General features: G+C 40.6%; 1 protein-coding gene across 1 annotated transcript; it reads right to left on the reverse strand.

The window, feature by feature from the left end:
- Positions 1 to 6945: 6945 nt before the first annotated feature.
- On the reverse strand, positions 6946 to 13918 carry NUDT19 (nudix hydrolase 19). The gene is made up of 3 exons (XM_082677156.1): positions 13012 to 13918; positions 8921 to 9128; positions 6946 to 8036 (listed from the first exon to the last, which is right to left on the reverse strand). Exons 1-3 carry the CDS (start codon positions 13723 to 13725, stop codon positions 7831 to 7833), a joined length of 1128 nt encoding a protein of 375 aa, XP_082533282.1. The 5' UTR covers positions 13726 to 13918; the 3' UTR covers positions 6946 to 7830.
- Between the last annotated feature and the right edge of the window lie 718 nt (positions 13919 to 14636).

Below are 14636 nucleotides of genomic sequence, written 5' to 3' on the forward strand. Positions count from 1 at the left end.
CAAACTTTTCACAGCATGCCTCACAGAAAATGAAAATAATTATATATCACACTGAGATGAAGAGTCAAGATTGTTGAAATGGGAACTCACTGCATGGCGCTCCAGCCACCCAGGCCTCTTGAGGCTTAAGGGGGTCAATATCTGTACCTGTCTCCCCACTCCCCCAATTAGTGGGAAGTACTTTTATTTATTTATTTATTTGTTTATTTATTTATGGCTGTGTTGGGTCTTCGTTTCTGTGCGAGGGCTTTCTCTAGTTGTGGCAAGCAGGGGCCACTCTTCATCGCGGTGTGTGGGCCTCTCGCTATCGCGGCCTCTCTTGTTGCGGAGCACAGGCTCCAGACGCGCAGGCTCAGTAGTTGTGGCTCACGGGCCCAGTTGCTCCGCGGCATGTGGGATCTTCCCGGACCAGGGCTCAAACCTCTGTACCCTGCATTGGCAGGCGGATTCTTAACCACTGCACCACGAGGGAAGCCCTAAAAGAACTTTTAAAGTTGTATTTATTTTGCATCAGTTGAGATGGAATGAACTTTTGCAGTTATGTCATTCAACCCAAAAGCAGAAGCCTGATGCCTGCCCAGGGTCTTTCCAAGACGCCTCAGTTATCTTTTATGGACTTGTTCTGTGCATCAGAGAAGGCATTTGTCGTGGTTCCCACTAATATTATACATCTGTCAGATTATCCTTGTTTCTAATGTATTTTTTCCATAGCTTAATATTGTGTTACTCGCTGCAAGATTCTCGTATCTTCATTTTTAACTGTATATATCAAACTAAAATTAACTTTTATTTATTGGTTCCTATGATGAATTCCATCTCATCTGATTAGTAGTCTCTAAGCTCTTCTTGCTTGTGTTCCCCTCTTTTTATTTTTAGCCCTCATGCAGTATTGTTTTTAAACAACTTATAATTAGATTTAATTTTTTCCAGTTTTGAGATATAATTGACATATATTGTATAAGTTTAAAGTGTACAACATAATGGTTTGATATATGTATATATTGTGAAATGATTACCACAGTATGTTTAGTTAACATCCATCACCACCATCCATCCATCCGTTACAAAATTTTTTCCCCTGTGATGAGAACTGTTGCCATCTACTCTTTTAGCAACTTTCAAATACATAATACAGTATTGTTAACTATTCTCATCATGTACATTACATTCCTAGACCTTATTTATCTAATAACTGGAAGATTGTACTTCTGACCACCTCCACAATTCCCCCACCCCTACCCCTACCTCTGGCAACCACAAATCTGATTTCTGTTTTTAGGAGGTTGTTTTTTGGACTCCAAATATAAGTAAGATAATACAGTATTTGTCTTTCACTGTCTGCCTTATTTTACTTAGTATAAGGTCCTCAAGGTCCATCCATGTTGTCTCAAATGCCAGGATTTCCTTCTTTTTATAACTGAATAGTATTCCATCATATACATATATATAGATAAATAGGTAGATAGATAGATACGTATATCTTTATCTGTTCATCTGTTGATGGACACTGAGGTTGTTTTCATGTAAATGGTGCTTCACAGAACATTGGGGTGCTGATATCTCTTCAGAATTTCTCTCAGATATATACCCAGAAATGGTATCATATGATAGTTCTATTTTTAACTTTTTGAGGAACCTCCTTACTGTTTTCCATAGTGGCTGTACCAATTTACATTCCCACCAACAATGCACAGGTGTTCCCTTTTCTCCACATCTTCGCCAACACTTATCTCTTGTCTTTTTGATGATAACCGTTCCAACAGGTGTGAGCTACTGGTATCTCATTGTGGTTTTGATTTGCATTTTCCTAATAACTAGTGATGTTGAGCACCTTATCATGTACCTATTGGCCATCTGAATACCTTCTTTGGGAAAGTACCTATTCAGGCCCTTTGTCCATTTTCTAATTGGATTGCATTTTTGATATTAGCTAGTATGAGTTCCTTATATATTTTGGATATTAACCCCCTTATCAGATGTGTGGTTTGCAAATAGTTTCTCCCATTCATTTGGCTGCCCTTTCACTTTGTTGATCATTTTGCTATGCAGCTTTTTAGTTTGACGTAGTCCCACTTGTTTATTTTTAATTTTGTTGCTTGTGCTTCAGGTGTCATATTCAAAAAATTATTGACAAGGCCCATGTCAACAAACTTTTTCCTCTATTTTTGTGGTTTCAGTTCTTACATTTAAGTCTAATCCATTTTGAGTGATTTTTGTGAGTGGTATAGGATAGGGGTCTAGTTTCATTCTCTGGGCTCTCAATTCTTTTTTTTTTTTTTTTTTTTTTGTGGTACGCGGGCCTCTCACAGCTGTGGCCTCTCCTTTGCGGAGCACAGGCTCCGGACGCGCAGGCTCAGCGGCCATGGCTCACGGGTCCAGCCGCTCCGCGGCATGTGGGATCTTCCCGGACCGGGGCACGAGCCCGTGTCCCCTGCATCGGCAGGCGGACTCTCAGCCACTGCGCCACCAGGGAAGCCCCTGGGCTCTCAATTCTATTCTGTTGGTCTATGTGTCTGTTCTCATGCCAGTACTACGCTGTTCTGATAGCTTGGTAATATCCTTTGAAGTCAGGAAGTCAGGAAGTGTGATGCCTCCAGCTTTGTTCTTCTTTCTTAGGATTGCTTTGACTATTCAGGGTCTTTTGTAGTTCTATATAAATTTTAGAATTTTTTTTCTATTTCTGTTTAAAAAAAAGGCCATTTGAATCTTGATAGCGATTGATTGAAGCTATAGATGCCTTTGGGTAGTACGGACATTTTAACAATATTAATTCTTCCAGTCCATGAATGTGGGATATATTTCCAATTGTTTGTGTCTTCACTTTTCTTCATCAATGGTTTACAGTTTTCAGGATAGAGGTATTTCACCTCCTTAGTTAAATTTAGTCCTAAGTATTTCATTGTTTTTGATGCTATTGTAAATGGGATTGTTTTGTTTCTTTTTCAGATAATTTATTGTTAGTGTATAGAAATGCTAATGATCTTTGTATGTTGATTTTGTACTCTGCAACTTTACTGAATTAGTTGATTAGATCTAACAGTTTTTCAGTGGAGTTTTTAGGATTTTCAATATATAAAATCATGTGTTCTGCATATAGAGACAATTTTACTCCTTCCTTTCCAATTCTAATGCCTTTTACTTCTTTTTCTTGCCTGATTTCTTCTAGTACTATGTTGAATAGGAAGGGTGAGAATGGACACCCTTGTCTTATTCCTGATACTAGAGGAAAAGCTTCCAGCCCTTCACCACTGAGCACGATGTTGGCCGTGGGCTTGTCATCTATGGCTTTTATTATGTTGAGTTCCTTCTATAACTAATTCGTTGAGTTTGTTTTTTTTTTTATCATGAATGGATATTGCATTTTGTCAAATACTTTTTCCACATCTATTGAGTTGCTCATATGATTTTTATCTTTCATTTTATTAATGTGATGCAGAACACTTATTGATTTGCATGTTGAACCATCCTTGCATTCCAGGGATGAATCCCACTTGATCAGGGTGTATGATCCTTTTAATGTGCTGCTGAATTCAGTTTGCTAGCATTTTCTTTAGAATTTTTGCAACTGTATTCATCAGGGATATTGGCGTGTAGTTTTTTTTCTTGTAGTGTCCTTTGGTACCAAGCTAATTCTGGCCTTGTGAATTTGGGAGTGTTCCCTCCTCTTCAAATTTTGGAAGAGTTTGAGGATTGGCATTAATTCTTCTTTAAATGTTTGGTAAAATTCACCAGTGAAGCCATCTGGTCCTGGGTTTTTCTTTTTGGGGAGGTTTGTTTTTTTTGTTTGTTTTGTTTTTAAATTACTGATTCAATCTCCTTACTCATTATTGGCCTGTTCAGATCTTCTATTTCTTACTGATGCAGTTTTGGTAGGTTCTATGTTTCCAGGAATTTACCCATGTCTTCTAGGTTGCACAGTTTGTTGGCATACTGTGTTCATTGTACTTTCTTATGATCCTTTCTATTTCTGTGGTATCAGTTGTAATGTCTCCTCTTTCATTTATAGTTTTACTGATTTGCATCCTCTTTTTTTCTTGGTTAGTCTAGCTAATGGTTTGTCAATTTTATCTTTTCATAGAATCAACTCTTAGTTTTGTTAGCCTTTTCTATTGTTTTCCTATCTCTATATCATTTATTTTTGCTCAAGTTTCTATTTTTATTTCCTTTCTTCTGCTAACTTTGGGCTTGGTTTATTCTTCTTTTTCAAGTTCCTCTAGATAACTAGGTTTAAAAACATTTAATCTAAGATTCTTTATCATTCAATAAATTTAACCCATTTTCATGCATCAGCATGGTTGATATTTATTCCTACCTGAACTGTCTTATTCGAAGCTTTTGTTTTGTTGCCATTTTCATATTTTCTATCTTCTACATTAGGGGTTGTGCTTCGCTTTTGACTGATTTGAAAAGTGACCATTCTGTTTTAAATTCTAATAGCCACTTCTGCATTTCAAAACACTTAAACAGGTATTATCACAAACCTGCAGTCATTGATTCCCTCCTTTCATGTGTTTTTTTTAATTCCTCCCATAGCCACTTCCTGTTACTGATAACATAATCTGGGATTATTGAACCAAATTATTTTTGTAAGAAAGTTACTTTTTTTTAACAAAATACGTTAAAATTTGAATTATTTTTAATACTTGCAGTGCTTTTTAGCCATATTTGACTATTCATACTTACTTCCTGTATTTTATTTCCACACTCACCATTAGGACTTCTACCATGCATGTCTACTTCAAAAGTTTTTATTTCCAATAATCAAAATTTTAATTATCTATAGTATTTCTATCAAATCATATTTTTCAGAGCTCCGGAATCTTCAGAGCCCATATATAAACAAGGACTATTTCTGTGGCTTTCACACATGGTTGATATAAAATTACTGACCACACACGTCCTTTTCCCCTCAGAATATGCTGTCCAGTTTATCATGTTACTGTGTGATACACACTAAGGGGATTTTGTGCCTTTGTGAGTAATCTTTTCTTTTTCTCCCTGAAAATCTATGCATTCTCTGTCTTTGAAATTCAAAATATCATCCAGGTATTGAACAATTTTTCTTATTTTTGCTTTGACCATAGCAGGACCTTTTTATCTGAAGAACAATATTTTCCTTAAGCTCAAGAAAACTTTGTTCTCTAAATAATGCTTTTCTTCTATTTATTTGTTCTGGAATTTTCACTTAGACATGCCAATAATCCACATATTAGATGTCCAACCTCTGTTCTTAATGTCTGTTTTTCTGAAGCTACAGTAACAAGGAGACCCAAGAACAAAAACAGTTCAGAGATCCAGGTTTGTCTCAAGGCAACAGTGTGTGCAAAGGTTCTGAGGTGGGAAAGAACTTTGAGCAGTCAAGAAAGAGAAAGAAGACCCTTCCGATGGGATTATAGAGGGAGAGGGGTGTATGATGACATCAGAGAGAAAGGTGGGGCCTTGTAGACCACAAATTTAGTGTTTAAGTGTCAGGAAAAGCCATGGAAGGGCTTTAATGAGGGCACTGACAGGACATGACTTAAGTTTCAATGTCAAGTTCACTTTTTCAGGAGGAATGCATTTTGAGGGGGAAGAATGAAAATGAAGAGACTGGCTCTGAAGCTGTTACAGTTGGCTAAGAAACAACTATGGTTTAGACTAAGGCGATAGCAGTGCAGAGGTGGGCAGATGGGAGTTTCAAGATAATTGTGTTTAATAGATCAATAGGACGTGCTAGTCACCTGGATATTGGAATGAAGGAAAGGGAGGAATCATGAATGACTCAGATTTTTAGCTTCAGTAACTGGTAACTTAACTTCCCTTCTGACACAGGGAAGGCTACACTGAGGGAACCTGCTTAGGAGGGAAAAGTATAGACTAGGGAACAAGCTAAACTGTTTTAACAAAGAGATCCTAAAATATAGTGGTTTATATAAAATAGAAGTGTATTTTCATTTTCACATAACAAGCAAGAGGTGAGCAATCCAAGTGGTAGGCAGTTATGCTTTAACATCTGTCTTCTGTCTCTGGGTCCAAGGTAGCTGCTCCAGTTGCCACCATTTCCAGCCAGTGAGAAGAGAAAAGAGAAAGTGGAAGGCAGGCAATTTCCGGTTTAAAGAATGTGACCTACATATGCCCATATATGAGGGCTCCCCCCACAAATCATCCCCCAGGAGAGAAGAAGTCCCCTTACATTCAAGTCCGTATTATATTTTCCATGTTATAGGGCACTCTTGTTTTATATTAACAAAGAACTGTGAGGACAAGAACATATTAGCCTGATGCCAGCCCAGTTTTGGATTCTTACGGAGGTCATTCAAAAGCTGGTCTTGCTCTGCCTCTTTATGTGAGGAAAGCATTGTTTCATCCAATGCTTGGCTGAGTTGTGGTTTCCTTGGCGACTGTAATACCAAGATGCGATGGGCAGACATATTCAGACCTCTGCTTTTAGTGACAGGCAACAGATGCCACTTGCTAGAAAAAGAATCAGGTTCTACTCTTGGCTGTGGCACTAACTAGCTGTGTGAATCTGTTTCTCAGTTTTCTCATCAGCAAAATCATGGTGTTCTTCCGATTGTAACATTCTGTTTTCTGTGAGAATGAAAGAAGAGTATGCCCAAGGCCAAAAGTGAGTAAAGAGAACTTCTATAGCTTCAGAAGCCAGACTGAATGCTAATTCTATCTGTGGCTCTCAAAATTTACATGTTGGAACCATTTACCAAAGACAATAGATTTTCCTCTAGATCAGAGTTCTCAAACTTGGCCAGATAATTCTTCACTGTGGGTGGCGGTCCTGTGCATTGCAGGATATTAAACTGTACCCCTGGCTTCTCGCCACTAGATGGTAGAAGCGTCGCACTCTCAGTTGTGACAGCCCAAATTTATCCAGACACTGCCAAATGCCCCGGAAGGACAAAAGTGCCCGGATTGAGAACCACTGATCTAGATGTATTCCTCTAAGTAGGATTAAATAATACACATAAACTTTAATTATCAATAGCTCTATTTTATAGATCGGAAAACCAGAACGTTTCATGAAAAATGAAATTCAATGTACAATGCATAATATAGTCAAAGATATAAAATGAACTGGCGTCTAAACCATTTCCCATCTTTAATCAATAAACATTATTCTCTTAAGAGGAGGTGAACAAATTACCCATATTAAAAACACTGAAAACAAACACCATTAGTAAGTACCATTAAATGATGAATAGTTCTACATCCCTCTAAGCTCTCTGGATTCTGTTAACTAGCCCTCCAAGGTAAACATAATTATGGCTTTTGTTATGCCTTCATATTTCTTTACAACAGTCACTAAACTAATTTCCAATCTGGTAAACCTAATAACTCAGGCCATTTAGTTTTAAACAGAATTCTCTCCTAATCATCAAGCTAAAGTCATAAGAAAATAATGACACAGTCACTTGAAGGTCACCTCAGTCTACTGTTCACCATGTATCTAATCATACATCCTTAAATTAATTCCAGCAGAAAGTCTAAGGAATTTATGGACCAATCTCCCAGCACATCAGGCAGAGTGCTAATACAGTTAAAAGACAATACAGTAGAACATCTTATTTAAACTTCTGATAACAAAACAATACAGAAGCGGAAACCCTCGTGAAAATTTTTTTCTCGTTTTGGTAACAAGATCATTAATACTTTATACTTGTGTGATACTGTAAGGTTTAAAGAATAAAATAAGAGAGCTCCGTAATACACTTGAAATATGAAAGACTGTACTAGAACTTACAGGCACAAAGTTGCTTAAGTTCCAGGCACGTCTAGTCAACCCTCATTTTTCATCAGGACAACTTCAAGGAGGCCAGCTTACAAAGAAGCCATTCTCTACAGACGGCTCTTACTCACTACATAGTTCTTAGGGTAAACATGTTTATACTTTGACTGAACTGTCACGTGGATGTTATAATCATGGCGATTGTACATCACTATTCGGTGAAATTTCTTGCCTTCTTTCATGATTTCTTCATTCTTTTTTTCAGTGGACATAAGATTTTCTAAATAGTTTGAATCTTCTAAGTACATCTCATCTCCTGAAAAATAATATTTTAATTTTAGTGTTATTTTATAAAACATTCCAATATATTTGTGATATATAAATCAGTGTTTATTTTTATCTATTTCAGGTGTTTGGAACTGAGATAGTTGTTAAAAAATCCTAATTTTTTGTGCTTACCTCAATTTATTTTTTGTGTTTTTAATACCCCCCCTACCCTCCCCAGTTCTCCAATTTCCAGCCAAGAATTTTCTTTGGGTACATTTATGACTAGTATTTTTTCATCCTGAACTATAATTTTTTACACTAATTCATGACTCTCTTTATCCCATTCAGTGTTAATGTTGCCCTTGATATCCATATATTTTTGGTGTTTCAATGTGGGCTGCTCTAATCATTTTAAGGTTAAATTACAGAAATTATTATTTACACATGAAAACTGCTAAGCTGTCCCACTGTAGGATGAACAACAAATATTTTCACAATTCTGAGAAGTGAGATAAGCAGCCATAAGTGAGACAGGTCACAAAACTCCACCGTAAGCGGCTACAAAACCTCTATCCTGTACTCACCCAACAACAATTGACCACCAACAAACTCTCTTTCAATCAAATAAGTACAATTTACAAGTTCGCATAATTTAAAAATAAAATGTAAAAAAGTGAGCTAATATACAAGAAAGAACTTTGTTAGTGTCTAGGAAATATATTTACATAAGTGTATATAAAGTAATGTATCCAGAATTTCTGGTTATAATAAATACTATGAATATCTTACAGACCTTGATCTTATTTAATTAGTACCTCTGTAGTGTGTAAAACAGAGACTGTAGTGCATGTCTCTGTGTGAGATAATACTGCCATACGGCCCAGAGCATTAAATGTGAATACTAACAAAAACATTGATAACTCACTGATTTACCTGGTAAAAGCTGGATTGTTCCATCAGCAGTTAATAATGTGATTGGCAGCCATCTTTCCACCCCTTCTAATTCACGATCCAAACAAAATTTGTGCAAGTCAGAGAGAGAGGCAAAGTGTTCTAGTCTTCTTATTTCGTAGAACTGTGGAGGTGCAAGCCAAATTTCCTTTGATATGAAGCTTTCAGTTGCCTCTGACGGAGATGACCACTGCAGAAGACAAAGGTAAGGCTTCCTGAAGTTTATCCTATAGACAACGCAAGACTCGAGATCCTTAGATCAGTACCTAAGAGCTAACTGAAAATGTAAAAGTAATTAATTAATGTGTCTTGCTAGATTCCTCTGAGACAACATGAAAAGACTTGGTGAAGAAAGCTGGGTTGATCCCCTTCAGAGGTTGATTATTGGGACACTGATCCTGAGAACTAGTAAATAAACCAGGATAGATCACAAAGGGTTGACCTGGGAGCGTTGTTCAGCATAAAAGGCAGGAGTTGCTAAGAAGGCAAGGTGGTTCTGGTCACTCCTAAAGGAAGACTCTGAAGTATAAACTCATGACAGCAGATTGAGAATTTAGTGCCCATTCATTCCTCCCATAAATGGGCGCCTTGGCTAGGCACTGAGGATGTGGTGGTGGATGAGACAAAGATCTCTCAGGCCCTAATAGGGCCTTCAGCAAACAAAATGTAGCGTGATGTGTGCCATGTGTTACAATGAAGGTAAAGAGGCCGGAGCAAGAGAAGCTTTCAGGAAGGTCAAGAGATGTGACCCAGTCTATCGGCCCAGGAGTGTAATAACTGCACGGTATCAACCAGATAGCACTTACCCGTTTCACTTAAGTGGCCTCACTGCTGTGACCTGCCCACTTTCCCAAGCCTTCCTTCCATACACATTTAGATAAAAAGAGCTGATTTAATAATATGAAATAAACCCAAAAGGTCTTTCTTCAACTGGTTTACTAAATATCTCCTTACACTGGGGAAACTGAGTCTCACACCCAAAACCAGGGAGTTGAGATTGACTGCCTTGAATACCTATAGGCCCAAAGTTTACAAGCTTGTATGAGAAACCTGAGAAACTTGTTAAATCTTCAATCTATGGGGCCCAGCAATCTATGTTTAATAAGCACCCTAGATTCTTCTGAAGTTGGCCAAGGTTACATTTTGAAAAACAAAGCTCTGGCCTCAAAGGACCACCCAATCTCTAAGGTATCCTGTGAGTTCAGTGGTAACAATGAAGATAAAGGGTTAAACAACAGCCATTAACTCACTTAATTCAACCTGTTCAGGTTGGTCTAGACCATAGGCTAAAATAACTTAAATAACTTATTGTTTATTGGTTACTTGTCACTAGTAAAACACTAGTTTTACTAGTTACCAGTAAAAGTATTTTGAGCAAAAATACTTTACATAAAGTATTTCCAATCCTTAGGATAACCCTGCATCCTCTAACTAAAAAACCTGGGCTTCAAACTCACAGGGCGGTGGTGGGGTGGGGTGACGCTGGCTCTAAATTCCACTGTTGCCCCTCAGTTTCTGAACTTCGGCAGTACTGACACTTTAAGCCAGATAATTCTTTGTGGAAGGATATTCGGCAGCATCCCTGGGCTCTACCCAGTAGAAGCCGGTAGAAGTCCCTGAGTTGTGACAACCAAGAATGTCTCCTGACGTTGCTAAATGCACCTGAGGGTGGGATGGGTAAATCATCCCATGTTGAGAACCACTGCAATGAGAAGCCCGCGCACCGCATCGAAGAGTAGACCCCGCTCGCCACAACTAGAGAAAGCCTGCATGCAGCAACAAAGACCCAACACAGCCAAAAATAAATAAATAAAATAAATAAATTTATTTTTAAAAAAAAGAAAGAAAAGGGAGAAAATTTGAAAATATAGCAATAAATCTATTCAAAATAAAGCAGAGAAGAAAAAAGATTGAAAAAAATGAACAAGGCATCAGGGACCTGTGGAACATTATCAAGTAGTCCAACATACATGGAATCCCAGAAAACAGAGGGAAGTGAAAAATATTTGAAGAAACAAATAATTAAATCATAAAACAAAAAGAAAACCACGCACATCATAATCAAATTACTGAACACCAATAATTAAGAGGTAATATTTAAAGTAGCCACATACACCAAAAACACAAACACACATTACATACAGAGGAACAGAGCGTTAAAAGCAAACTTTTCTATGAGATGATGGATGTTCACTAAATTTACTGTGGTAATTATGTTATGGGATATGTAAGTCAAATCATTGTGCTGTCACCTTAAACTTACACAGTGCTGTATGTCAATTATATCTCAATAAAACTGGAAGAAAAAAAAAGACTTCTCAACAGAAGATTATGCAAACCAGAAAATAATGAAGCAACATTTTTAAGTACTGAGAGAGAGAGAAAAAAAAAACCCAAACTGTTAACATACATAGAATTCTATACCCAGCCAAAATATCTTTCAAAAACCAAAAGCAAAATAACGTATTTTCAGACAAAATTTAGAAGATTCACTGTTTAGAATGAATTTAGATTCATTCATTCTAAACAAATATAGAAGATCTGAAATACATGACATATTAGAGGTAGTTCTTTAGGCAGAAAGATACCAGATGTAGATTAAATCCACACAAAGTAATGAAGAGTGCTAAGAATGGTCCATGTGCAGGTAAACATAAAAGACATTTCCCCCTCATTTTCACAGTCTTTAACAGATTGACTATTTAAAGCAAAAATAATCAGTGTATTATAGAGTTTATAATAGAAATAAAAGTCAAATGTATGACAACAAAAGCATAAATGACAGGAGGGGAGAAATGGAAGTATATTATTTTAAGGTTCTAATACTACACATGAAATGACAGATGTATATTGCAAACCCTAAAGCAATCACAAAAAGTACAGTTAATAAGTCAATAATGGAGATAAAACACAGTCCTAAAAATACTCAGTTAATCCAAAAGAAGTCAGGAAAAGAAGAAAAACAGTTCAAAGAATAGAGGGGACAGACTAAAAAACTAACAGCAAGATGGTAGATTTGAAGTTAACCTTATTGAGAATAACACTGAATACAAATGATCTAAACACTTCAGTTGAAAGGCAGAAACTGTCATATTGGATAAAAAAGTGAGACTATATGCTGCCTACAGGAAACACACTTTAAATATAAAGACACAGATTAAAAGTAAAGAATGGAAAAAGATATACTATGCTATTGCTGATCAAATGAAGTCTGAGCGGCTGTATTAGTATCAGACGGTAAACTTCAGATTTCAGAATAAGGAACATTGCCAGGGACAAAGAAGGATATTTCATCATAATCAAAGGCTCAATCCATCAAGCTTGAATAGTCCTATGCAGCACCTCACAAGGGAGCTTCAGAATACACGAAGCAAAACCTGATGGAACTGAAAAACTGAAAATAGAAAAAGACAAATCCGCAATTATTCTTTGAAGATTTCAGCATTCCTTTCTCAGTACTTGATGGAACAGGTAAATGATATGAAAGACCTGAGGACACTATCAACGAACTTAACCTAACTGACAGTTCTACAAACACTCCATCAAATACAGCAGAATACACATTCTTTTTAGGTGCAGAGGGATCATTCACCAAGGTAGACCATATTCGTGGCCATAAAACAAGTCTCAAATGAAACAGTCTCAAATAAATTTTAAAAGACTGAACTATGAGGAAACAAACTGCTGGGGGTTGAAATGAGTTAATGCACGGCAAGTGCTTAGGAAGGAGCCTGGCACCTGATCAGCGCTAGCAGAGCTCCTAGCGTCTCCGCTGGCCTCCTGCTGGAGAAACCGCGTGGGGAGACATCGTCGAGGCCCTGGGGCTGTGAAGCCGGGGAAAGTAGAAAGCAGTTCACCAAGGTCATGGCTTTAGCCTGCTGGCCGGGGGCCGGACCACCTGGGTCCCATGCCCGCTCAGTCGCGTACTGGCTGTATGTGCCTGAGCAAGCGAAATAGCTTCCCTGGGCCCGGCCTATCTGGAGGTTCCGGGTGGGCCTGGGCCGCCGGCCGGGGGTGGGGTCCTCATTCCCAAGCTCCAGTGGGTCCCTACTCCGCGCCGGGAGGACGCCTACCTGGCAGTCCACCACCTCCACCAAGTCGGGGAAGACCGGCGGCGGCTCGCACAGGCAGCACAGAAAGAAGGTGGTCTCGAAGCGGCGGCCACGGCGCTGCGTGAAAGGCGTGAGCCAGGCGCTCCAGTCGTGCAGCGCCCAGATGTCGGGAGTGCAGTCTAGGTGAGCGCACAGGCGCAGGAAATGCTGCGGGTCTCGGCGGACGCGGGCGCGCCAGTCGGCCAGGGCCGGCGGCGGCGCGAGGGCGCGGCCCGGCTCGGACGCGACGGGCCCGGGGCCCCTGGGCCGCAGCAGCAGCACGCCAGCCTCCTCGAAGGCCTCGCGGATGGCGCAGATGCGGAAGGCAACGTCATCCGGCAGCGCCGCCTCGTCCCCGTCGGCGGCTCCGGGCCTGGCATCAGGCAGCACCGGGAAGGTGGCGCGTCTGGGCGGCGCCGGGCCCAGGCCGAAGCGGGGCGGCCGGTGGTGCGGCGCGAAGAGGCTCAGCCAGTCGGCCGAGCGGTCTGCCGCGTCCAGCACCCCACCCGGGAAGACGTGCGCCCCGGGCAAGAAGCCTTGGCGCGCGGAGCGCAGCAGCAGCAGCAGCCGGAAGCCCTCGGCGGGCGGCGGGGGCCGCGGCGGGGCGGCGGCCACCGGGAGCGTCCAGCCCGCAGCCAGCACCACGGTGGCCGCCCGCCGCCAACTGCTTGGGCCCGGCCGCAGGGGGCCGCTCATGGCGTGTGGCGGCGCGCGGCTTCCGGGCTCAGCTTCTGGTGAGGCTGGAGTTTTCCCCGGGCCTGAGGCCGGAGGCCGGCGTCTCGCTGGGTGAACTCCCGGCAAGGTGCGCGCTGGGCGATCGGTGAACCCGGGCTGTTTGGCCTCACCCGCGCCTGCCTGTAAGGGGGAGAAGCAGGCGTGTGCCAGTTCGGTGAAGCTCCGCCTCGAGTGCCGTTGTTCCCAGCCGGGTCACTCTCGCGGGGCAAGGGCTGTCACAGCCGCTTGGTAGGAGGGCCTCAACACCCTCACTCAGGACACTCGGACCAAGAGCAGGAATGCTTATGATTGCACAATGACTTGTCGAGGTAAAAGTGCGATGCAAACCTAGGTCTGGTGACACCTATCCGACCAAAACCCGAGAACTAGGACTTTCTCGATTAAACAAAGAGGGTTTGTTTCCTTTGGCGGGGGGGTGGGGTAGGGGTGGATGGGGGGGCGTCCAAGGGCTAGGTGTCCGAGCTTTGCAATGAAAAACTGATGCATGAACCAGATACCAAATTACAAATTTCACACTGCACAGTCTGAGTGTGAAAGGTCCTCCTTGAATCCCCAGACAAGCTCCCATCTTGTGATCTGGACACCTTTTATTGTCAGGGCACCTGGGACCACCTTAAGCATCTTAGGTCACTGGATAATTTCCACTTTCATGGGAGAATTTTAATCCAAGCCTAGAGGTGGAAATTTTGCTCTGCTCCACCTTTAGAAAGAGCCTGTTAAAGCAGTCTTCTCTTTTATAGCGCCTTATCCGTTACTAACGGTTTCTCCACAATAGCTGTTATAGTTGATCACCCATTTGTTATGTGTCCGGATATGCATATAGACTATTGTTGAGCCTCATTTTCAAACTATCATTTTAATGTGGGATATTC

The sequence above is a fragment of the Grampus griseus genome (assembly GCF_964374135.1).
Source record: "Grampus griseus genome assembly, chromosome: 19".
Classification (NCBI taxonomy): domain Eukaryota; kingdom Metazoa; phylum Chordata; class Mammalia; order Artiodactyla; family Delphinidae; genus Grampus; species Grampus griseus.